Source organism: Lactuca virosa, chromosome 5, assembly GCF_052849685.1.
Source record: "Lactuca virosa cultivar CGN04683 chromosome 5, Lactuca_virosa_CGN04683_v6, whole genome shotgun sequence".
Lineage (NCBI taxonomy): Eukaryota > Viridiplantae > Streptophyta > Magnoliopsida > Asterales > Asteraceae > Lactuca > Lactuca virosa.
The window spans coordinates 92,617,612-92,628,805 of record NC_136430.1 but is presented as its reverse complement, the minus strand read 5'-3'; the positions used below and the strand labels follow the sequence as shown (position 1 = coordinate 92,628,805).

The window sequence follows — 11,194 nt, the reverse complement described above, 5'->3', positions numbered from 1 at the left end:
TATTTTTAAAATGTTTTTTGTAAAAAATATAAAAAAGTTCGTTAAATTTGAATATTATTAACATAGATTAGGTATAAAACTATTTAATAGATAGGCTAACCGAAATTCGAAAATGAGTTTCAATTTATATAATGACTAATTAGAATATAACTCAAAAACGAACAAAATTTCTAAAAATAAAAAATAAACTTGATAACATTGACACATGTGTTTGAGTTATAGGAATTATGATTAACATTTTCCATTCGGAACAAAATGTTAAAATATTTCTAAAACTAAAAAAATTGAACTCGAATGACACTCGTTTCGAATTCCAGTTAGCTTATACAATAGCCTTATTAAAAAAAAATTATACCTAATATGTGTTAATCATATTCACATTTAACAAACTTTTTTATATTTTTTATACAAAAAATATTTTTAAAAATCTTCACAAAAATATAAAAAAAAATAAAATATCAAAAAAACGTTAAAACATATATTCAATAAAATATCAAAAAAAAAACTAGAAAATTATTTAATAAAAGCGTCAAAAAAAATGTAAACTAACAAAATCCAAAAAACATTAAAAAATATATTCGAATAAAATTTCAAAAAAATACAAATCATAAAAAATATAAATAAATAAAATAAAATGTAAGCGGAAAAATATAAAAAATTAAACAGTTATATATATATATATATATATATATATATATATATATATATATATATATATATATATATATATATATATATATATGTTCAAGTATGTAACTAATTATTGTGCGGATGTGTGGACAATATTATTCTATGATAATTACAAAGAGAATAAGTTGTTTAGCAATGCGAATACGTTCAACATTACAAAAATATCGTCATTTTCATGCATTCTCGTTAATTATTATTTATTTTTGTTTTCAAACATCATTTTTCACTCATTTTCATTCTGACAGTATACGACTCAATAAACATTCTGACAATATTCTGACAGAAATGAGAATAATAATAATAATTGTATAATAACCTTACAGACGATTTAATTAGTAAGAATGTGTGTTAATGACAATAGTTATGTAAGATTGAACGTATTTATATTATCAAACAACATATTTTCTTTATCATTCTCAAAGAATAGCATTGTCCATACGTCCGCACAATAATTACTTAGAATAGAATAACCTAAGCCTATATATATATATATATATATATATATATATATATATATATATATATAAGAAAAACAAAAATATAAAAATAAGGGTAAAATGGTCTTTTTAAATAGACTGAGGATGTAAGGTGGAATTTCTTTTAACCGTATGAATGCATTTTGACAAATTTTCAAAGATTGACTTGAAAGTACGAATTTTGGATTAGGATGTTTTTGTAGCATCATACCAAACGATACTAAATCACTTCAAATCGATATCTCTCAATTATAAACTAATCAGTTCCCCAATTATGTTGAACAATGTCTTCAATCTACCTTGATGTAACAATCTAAAACCCTTTCTTCCTCATTTCATCATACGTACATATATTGTAAATTGTGATCATATGATGCAACCATATAATTTCTCCTTAATTTCTCAATGCTCCTTTCACTTATGCACCTAGTACAAACAGACGACAACGACCCTCTTAACAAAGTATGTAGTGATTAATTTTTGAATATTATTTTCATATGTTTTAATTATTTAGATGTAATTTACAAAGATTATTCTTTGAAGGGAATGCATACCCAATATATTGTGAACGTGATACTTAATTATTAGACCAAGGAAACCTTTTAGAAATCATTTGTGTTACATTGACTTATATATTGTATTGTCTTTCATCTTTTTTATTGTGTCGGTTTAAAGATTTATCTTTTTTCATTTCTACATCATGTCATGTATAATCATATCGATCATTTGCACACCCATACCGTGTCATTTTGTGGCCACTTGTTGCAACATGGGTCTATTTAACCCCAACATTTTCTTATAAGATCTTCAAAACCCCACATAAATTCTTATTATTATAGTTTGTTTACTAAAACCACCCTTAGGATGTCTATAAAGATCACAAATTTTGTTTATTCTAAAGTTCTTTTGGCAAAAATAAATTAACTTATAAGCTAAGTTTATTATAATTTAATATTTGATGAAATGATTAAAAAATCTTAAAAATAATATATCATATTTTCTAAAATAACTAATAAACTTATTATTATAAGTTATTTTGTCGATGACTCGATGGTAAGAAGACCTTAGTGAAACCAATAATCATATCTCACTATTTGACTATAGCGACTATACCCATTTGTTTCAACACTCTGTCTCTCTACATAACAATGTACAACAAGAAAAGCATAATGTACAACAAGAGAAGCATAATGTACCCTACTTTCAGACTGGTAAAAGGGTTTGTACTCCACTCCACTTCCATGTTCTAAACAACTTTTATTTAGTAGCTTCATAAGGGTCTTGAAAACCTAAAAGAATATAGCTTGGACAATCCCAATGAAATCTAAATTAAAAATCTTTTTTCAATTCCCTGATTAAATACTGCTCTTTTTTTTTCTTTTAAATAAATAAAAAAATTTAGTAGAGCTATAATCATATAAAGAAACTACTACTAGTGGAAGAATTTGAATAAGCTAATTAAAAAGACATTGATAAAAATTCAACCCAACCAAAAAAATGAAAATAAAAGAAGACGATGAAGATGAAGATGCATCTGTCTCTACCTAGGAGGAGTAGGCGGGTCATATACACACTACTGAGTACTGAACATTCTACCGAAATTTATGCATAACTGGGTTGTACAGTACAATCAATTAATGCTCTCGTTGGAATCTTGAAGTAGCTTTTTCCCAGAAGTGGCTTTATTATTATGCATCCAAACCTTGAGGACTTGTCTTTTAACTCCTACCTCTGCGCAAAACCTTTGAACTTCAGGATCATCTTCTCTTGGGATCCTCCACCCAACTTTCTCTGCGAACTCCAGCATTTTCTCCTTCTGGTCTTGTGTAAATTTAGTTCTAAATCTCTTTTTAGCAACGCCGTAAGGCGGAGCAACTGCCCCCGCCGTAAAATTAAGCTCCTCGCTGGAGGATTCAGTGGCTGCACCGCCGACGCTACCCGCGAAAGCCATTTTGACAGGTGGAGCGTTGATGGAGGAAGCCCAGTTGGGGTGGTGGTGGTGGTTGTGGTTGTGGTGGAGGGAGATTGCAGGTGGGGTACGGTGGTGGTGGTGATGGTGGTGGAATGATGGTGATGGAGATGGGGAGGGTAACGGAGGAGGAAGCTGGAGGAAAGGACCTACTGTGGGACTGGTGGTGGGATATTCTTTACGGTGAAAGTTTCTGTGGCAGTTGCACGCTGCGCATTTGAGTGCTTCTAGGGTTCCGTCGTCTCCTGATGGCATAAACTCGCCGCATCCATCGGTGATGTTTCCACCCATGTTTGCAGCATGGTTCTTGAGACATTCTCTGTACCTCGGCATCTGCAGCGGCGACTTCAGCAGCTTAGATCCGACTGATATCGGTGTAACCGAAGCTCCGGTGCCGGGAAACCGATCTGGATCCAACCCATGATCCACCGTTTCAGAAGATGATTCCCTAATTAAGTGATTGTTGTTGTAAGGAGACGAAGTCTGCATTCCTATCTCTTTCTCACTGCCACTCAACGCCATTAATGACTCTTAAATTAGACCCTAAAAACATGCTCCATTATCAACAAGATTCAAAACAAAACAACCCAACACATGCAGTTCTAACTTACACTTGAAAACTCGGAAACCAAATGTGTTAAGTTGTATACAACCCTAAAAAGACAAGAAGCTTTACCTGAGAAGCAGCAGAAGGAGGTTGGATGATTTAGGTTATGGTGATGTTTTCATGGAGTTTAGAGAGAGAAAGAAAAGTGGTAGAGAGAGAGGGGTGTTGCAGAGGTTCCAACAGGACAAGTATGAAGGCAACAAGAGACAGGTTGGTTGCCTAAGATGAAGTTAGAATAAGAGAGAGAGAGAGAGAGAGAGAGAGAGAGAGAGAGAGAGAGAGAGAGAGAGAGAGAGAGAGAGAGAGAGTGGGAAACAACTCAACCCTAAGAGAAAGATGACATAATATGCTTAACTCTACTACATGTGAGAAGAAAGCATTTGAGTTACACATAAATAATCTCTCTTTGGAAAAAGGAAACCTACACATCTCTTACATGAAATTGAGAAAAATCCATCACCACATTAACATTATTATTAAATTTTTATCATTGCTCGTATTTATATATTTAGGACTATATATATTAACCCATAATGTTGTTTTATTGTTTTAAATAGATAAAATATAAGGATGTTCACAAATGTTACGACATGTTTTTTGTAGGATTATACAAAATAATCCAAATTTTGTAATTTAGAAAAATGTCAACCGAATCGAAAATGAGTCCTTTCGGGATCTGATATCCATGTATATCCTTCCATTTAAGTGGTCTCGTGTTTAAGAAACATATGAAATATGATACCCATTACACCTTGGAACCGTGTTTAGCATTATCTCATGCATTTAAAAAAGAAGAAGTATAGATTTGTAGTTGGAAAATATTACGGTAAACCATGTTAGTTCTAAACTCTTGATGTCCACATTTTGGTAGTTAAAATTCAAAAAATCTAGTGTCCAAAATGAAAACCCCAATCTGAAACGTGATAAAAACATTTCCAAATGGGTCAGCCTTTTTAAAAAAGCATAGGTATTATGTATATCTTAGGTTATACATCTCGTTGTTGGTAACTAGTTCAAAAAATCATAAAACACAATGTCCAAAATGTGAACCCCGGTCAAAAATCCTAAGAAAATTTCTGAAATGGGTTTACCTTTTGTTATTTGGTATGTGTTTTGTAGTTAATGCTCCTAGCCTAACAATATCATGTGTTGTCATCTTTCTTTGATGTCGAAGGTTCAAGTCTCGTTCGAAATATAAATGATATTATGACTAGTTTAGTAGAAGTATGATAGCTTTTACGTTCAAAAAGAATATAATTTCTTAGTTATGTATTATTTTCATATAAATGTGAGTGGCATTTAAATATGTGGAATCAATCCACAATCTATAGTGTTATTTCGAAATAGGAACTTGTACTTGACCGTAGCAAGTCACTATTTGTTCACCTAATGATTTTACATGAACGTTAATATGAGGAAATAATATTTATATTATAAAAACTATCAAAATTATAAATGCTTATAGAATCCACCATTAAATAGCCTCTTATTATATCCTACTAACTAAAATTTTATTTGTAGTGAGAGGCATCAATTGTGGAAACACAACCAATCCACGACAACTAAAGACAAAAATGAAATTAGAAAGATCATAAAGGGTGCTAAAATTCAAATTGAATGTAGATATAACTCCTAACAATGAGTTTGGGTCAAGCCTTGAAAAGGCCAGTATTTTATAGTATTAGTCTAGTGTACTTGTTTGGTGTTTAGAACACCATGAACTACAAATTACTTATCTAGTAGTTATAAAAAATATTATTCAGAAAAGACTACTTGTTTTATTAAAATTGGAACTTAGATATCCCATTTATCGGCCATATAAGATGAGGATCATCGACAAACAGTGGGTTGGCATATGACAATGCCTTTTGATACGTAGATGAGTGGATAGACGAGAAAAGAAAACGGATATGATGAAGGAAAAAGTAAACAACCTGATTAAACTAAGGTTAAGGTACTTCAACAACACCCATATTAACCAAATTGGTGAATATTGATGTTAATAGTGATAAAACAACAACACCACACTAACAACTAAGAATCATCTTTTTTCGTGTATGAACACTAAGAAACAACTTCATAAGTTATTGTAAATTCATTATTTAAAAGATGATTTGCTAGTACAACTTAGAACCCTGTATATAGGGCTAGAAAATTGAGAGAAACAAAACTCGTTGAAAATGAAAACACTAAAGAAAGATCAAAAGTTGGAAAGCATTTAAAGTATTATTAAAGACCCATTAAGAAAGCATTAATAGGCTGATTATGAAGACCATGTAACTCTTTTGGGCTAACAGGAAATTATACTTCTCCCTTAAGTGTTTCGAACCTAAAATAAGAATTTGAATCAAGACCAAGGTAAGTTGGAGATATGAAATAGATTGGTATTGTATTAGATGAAAATGAGATGGATGCCTCTACATTAACCTCTTCTGATTAGGAAGGATTTGCTCTCACATCTTTGGATGGAGTATCTCCAAGGTAAGGAAAAGATCCCTAACGTTGAAAGTTTCTTATATATTTGTATCCACCGTTAACTATAGTTTTTAAGCATCATCTCTATTCCCATCCAACACCTTAAATGGTCCATTTCCTCTTTCCATTAGCTTTTTTTATTTGAATGAAATCTTTGTTTCCTTAAGTGTGACCAGACGAGATATCCACGTTCAAAGAGAGCCTTTTTGTGATGCTTATTGGCCTTTTTATTTTACAAGTTATTGGCATGCTCAATCTTTGCTTAAACTTGTTCATGAATCTTCTACATTTCTTTAGCTCGAGTTGATGCCTTAAAGTGAACTTCACTACCCTTAGGAAGTTGTATCATATTAATAAGGGTGAGAGTATTTAATCCATAGTTTTCTTCAAATAATGTGAATGCAATAGCATAACTGGAAGATCGATTATAACAAAACTTAACAAAAGAAGTTATAACACCCAATATTTCAATGACTTTCTCACCATTCTTCCATTCGTTTGCAGATGATAGGCAATGTAACACCTCTTATTTTTGGTTTGATATTTAAATCATTTTAAAACATTTCAAAGTCATTAGGTATGGAATTTAGGTATTGTTCACAAAAGTTGAGCAAATTAAAGTACCCATGGGTTAAACAATCACAATATCAAAACAATAGTTTAAGTAACCACATAATATCGTGAGTTTTAAATCCCAAGTTATCCTCTAAGTCCTCATTTGCTACTACCACCTTAATACATGTGAAAATATGGGTTAGGCGTTGGGAATGCCTAGTTAGTAACACCGTGATTTTTGTGACATCCCAAATTTTCCGGTCAGAAAAAACCGATTTAATTATGCTTATTTCATTTCTGAGTATCCTTTTTAAAGAATTGTAATGCGAAATTTGTTCCCAATAACGTGAAAATATTATTACCGAGTAATTCCAAAGAAATGTTGTTTTATTAAAAATTTCGGAATATCATCGTTGTTGAATCAAGAAAGTGACCCTCTTAAACCTCAATCCGAAGTCCTCCTCTCTACCGTAAGGATGTATCTGCTACCGCAACGAGAAATGATGAAGCCATCCGCAACAACCTCATCTGAAACAAAGACTTAGTTTTTAACTTATGTATTTCCAATGTATTGTCCAGTGTGCCTTGCATGGACACTTCTTTTCAATTATAGTCTTTGTTTATTTCTACTGTATGTTCTCGGAACTCTATAAATAGGGTGTTCCGGTTCTAATGAAAAACACATCTCTTATCACATCTCTCTTCTCTCACTACCTACTCTCAGAATTCTCTCTTATCCTTAAGATCTTTCTGAACTTATAAAATCTAACTCTCAACTCTCCTTCGGATCAAGTCCTTGTGACTTCAATCACTTTAAACTAATCACATCTACTAACTAGTGTTTGGTTGCAAACCTTGTTAAGAATCAGTTTAGTGTTTACTTGATATATAACTTGTTGTCATTTATATTTCCTTACATTTTCGCAATTACATTTCCGCATCTAATCATCTAACTATCTAACAACTCTAACTTCTTATTATTGTTGAGCTTTATGATCCTTTGAGTTAAACTTTATTCTGCATTATATAACTTGTTCAAACGTTTGTTCAAGTGTGTTTCTCAAAAGTTTTTCTCTCAACAATTGATATCAGAGCCAAAGTGGTTGCTTTTTAAACAAAACTCTGATTTTGAAAAGCCCTCTATACCACTGAAGCTCATTTCTGTCTTAAAAAAATACAACAAAATCTTTCTCAAAAACAAGGAAATATGGCACAAGCATTATCACTCAATGTTTCCAACAGTGATGGAGGTTCGAATAGAGCTCCAATACTGGTGGCAAATGAGTATCATCACTGGTCCTAAAGGATGGAGAGATATCTAAGAAGACTTGGACGAGATGTGTGGAGATCTGTAGAAGAAGGACCTCATGTCCCTATTCTTACTCCAGTTCAAGCCGAAAATGCTCAAGCCAGACTAGGAGGAGGTCAACCTGCCATGAATCGTCCCACTAAGGATGATCTTGATAAAATGGATAGTGATGCAATTGCCTTTTATGAAATATCCTGCGGAGTTGCTCCTGACAACTTCGACATTATCATCAATTGCAAGTCAGCCAAAGAGATCTGGGATGTTCTCAAGAACCTATATGAAGGTTCTGAGCAGGCACAAGATAAGAAGCTCACCACCGCACTCAACGATTTCAATAACTTCAAAGCTCATGCGGGTGAAAGTCTCGAGGACTCCTTCAAAAGATTCAACCTCATTGTTACCAAGTTATCTAACGCTGGCACTGTCCGAAGCAACCATGAAACTAATCTTCAGTTTCTTAATGGTTTGGGAAAACACTGGACTACCGCGAAAATGATAGTCCAAGGTGATAGGAAGATTCACTCACTCTCTCTTTTCAAACTGTATGGAGAACTCTAAGCACATGAATCAACTGTGTTCAAAGACTATGCAGACTTCGGAGGTCCGCTTGCTCTTGTTGCTCAATCTCCGCAAAGCATAACTTTTCAACCATACTCTCTCTCCTATGAAAACCTATCGCAATCTTACGAAGCGGACACAGAGTATGATGATGAAGAGGAATTCCAAAATGATATTGCTCTTGTTAGTCAACAGTTCAACCGACTACCTCCAACCTCCTTTCGCAAAAATCAGCAGTTCACCAAACCTCCCTTTAACATAAACTTCAACCCTCAAAACAATCACCCTCGATACTCAAAACACCCTCACCAATCTCCGCAACCTCTGAATGCTCATCAAGCCAAGGAGGTATCGCAGTCTGTCAAGCCAACTGACTCCGGTCCCTCAACCGAAGTTAAAAATGATGTGGTCATTTGTCACAAATGCAACAAAGAGAATCATTTTGCTAAAGACTGTAAAGCCAATGTAGTAAAGGACAAAGCCTTTTATCTCCGAATGGCACTGGAGATGGATGATAAGGAAAAAGGAAGGGCATATGTAGCCCAGGTGTAAAGAGATCCTCAAGTATGGTAATCAGGGGATGAAGATGAAGACTTCAACATCAAGGGCAAGGGTAAGATTTGCATGCTGGCAACTGCTGACGAAGATGGATCGACTAAGCTGGAAAAGAATTACTGCTTTATGGCCAAAGACGGAACTCTTAGCATAATCGAACATGTAAAACTTATGATTCAAACTCTTCATTATAGCATGCATGATTGTCAACCATTCCTTGACAACCTTCATGACACTTGTGTTGCCGTCCTTTCATACTATAACAAGGCCCTAGATGAAAAGAACATAGCATCCCAGGAAATGTTCCATGTAATAGGACGTCTAGAAGACAAAAGACTCAAAGTGGCCATGATAGAAAGAGACCTAGTGTTAGAAAAGGATGCAAAAAGGTTATGTGAAACCCAATTAGGAATAGCTTTTGATCAGAAGGATCTAGCACAAAAATAAATTGTACGTTTGAACTTATTAATCGAAAAATTGTTTACTGAAAGTGAAGCCATTGAAAATCTTGTTAATAATGGAACCATAGACAATACATACAATTGGGGTTGGTCCAATGGGTACTCCACCGCAAAAGACTCATCACCCCGATTTAACAAAGACCGTCCCTATGTCCCTTCGGACCGAGAGTTTCACTTCCCAGTGAATGAAAAAACATATCCCGAAGACATTAGAGCCCACTTCGGTAGACTTCACAATCTGAGTAATAATTGTGTCATCGAGGAAATTCTTCCTGAAACCTCGGATCATCCATGTGATCAAATACCCATCATTGGCACAATTTATCCCAACTCTCAGGCTTCATCCGTTGTCAATGAGGAAATCTTTGTGGAAGGACCCGAAGTTCTTGTGAACTGTCCAATTTTTCCCTCAGACCGCAGTCCCTCAAACTGCTGTCTCGAACCGCAATTACCATCCATAAGGTGTCCCACTAAGGAACCATCTCTGACTTACTCTGCGGTAGTTCAATCCTCTTTACCACAGACCGAAGTCAAAAGCACTGTGACCATTCAGCCAATTCCTTATGAATTGCCCATAGAAAATTTTGAATATGGCTAATGCTCTCAAAGTCCTGTATCTTCTAATTCAAATGACTCAAGTCCTCGTTTTCAAAAGGAGTCAAATTTTTCCAGGAAACCGCAGTTAAACCTCACTGACTGCGGTTCCCCAAAAACTCAGGCAAAACAGGCTTTCAAAGAGGAACTCAAATCTCGGGGCAAAAATAGGGAAATTTTTTCAAAAAACAAAACCAAAATCTCAAAACAAAAGGGTCCTAAAAAACATGTTATCCCAAATCAGTTTTCAAAAAACACTCCAATCGAGAAAACAGACAAAAAGGAATGTACGGTTCCAAAAGTTTTTTCAAAGCCTTCTGACAAGTCCCAAAAGCGTGTCAAGTCTTCTCATAGATATCATTTTTAAAACTATTCCTCAGATGACCCAAAATGGAAAGGAATTTTGCCGACTCCTACACTTTTAAAGTCACGTCAGTTTGACAAAAGATCAAAACCTAGGAGGAAGTCTAATGCCCAAACTTTTCCAAATCCCAAGGGCAACTCAGTCAAATCTCATTCTTGGACTGGTCACAAGCCTCACACCACACCCTCTGGACCGCTGACAAGGTACAGTGTCTGGCTAAATGAGAAAAATCTTACTTTGGGATATTATCATCAGAAAAGGCCAAATCAAGTCCAACCTCGTAATCCTCCGAAACATCGCAATCCTCCCAGACCTCGTAATCACTCAAAACCTCGGACCTTTCAAAAACCTCGTAACTCTCAAAAGACCTCAAAACATCCAGTCTAGGTCTTAAAGTTGATACGAAACCTGTCCCCACAATCCCTGTTCATGCATTTAGGAAGAATTCACTTGTAACCCCGGGCTCCAAACTTGTTTGGGTGCCCAAACTAACCGTGTAATTTTTAGGCTTTGTGCAAGGAGGAACAAGAAGAGGAGTGGCTGATCGATAGTGTCTGCTCCTTGCACATGACCGGAAGGTT

At 34.5% G+C, this 11,194-nt stretch overlaps 1 protein-coding gene and 1 pseudogene across 3 annotated transcripts; one reads left to right on the top strand and one right to left on the bottom strand.

Annotated features, from left to right (window-relative positions):
- Positions 1-2,610: 2,610 nt before the first annotated feature.
- Positions 2,611-4,117, bottom strand: LOC145115791 (zinc-finger homeodomain protein 2 pseudogene; annotated as a pseudogene). 2 transcript variants are annotated; one of them, XR_013711708.1, is made up of 2 exons: positions 3,812-4,117; positions 2,611-3,678 (listed from the first exon to the last, which is right to left on the bottom strand). The product of XR_013711708.1 is annotated as a zinc-finger homeodomain protein 2 pseudogene, transcript variant X1 (transcript). The 2 variants fall into 2 exon arrangements; XR_013711709.1 differs by having other exon boundaries at positions 2,611-3,640; positions 3,812-4,116.
- A 4,090-nt stretch (positions 4,118-8,207) lies between these two features.
- Positions 8,208-8,639, top strand: LOC145111476 (uncharacterized). Its single transcript, XM_079047747.1, has one exon. It carries the CDS (start codon positions 8,208-8,210, stop codon positions 8,637-8,639), a length of 432 nt encoding a protein of 143 aa, XP_078903873.1.
- Positions 8,640-11,194: the final 2,555 nt, after the last annotated feature.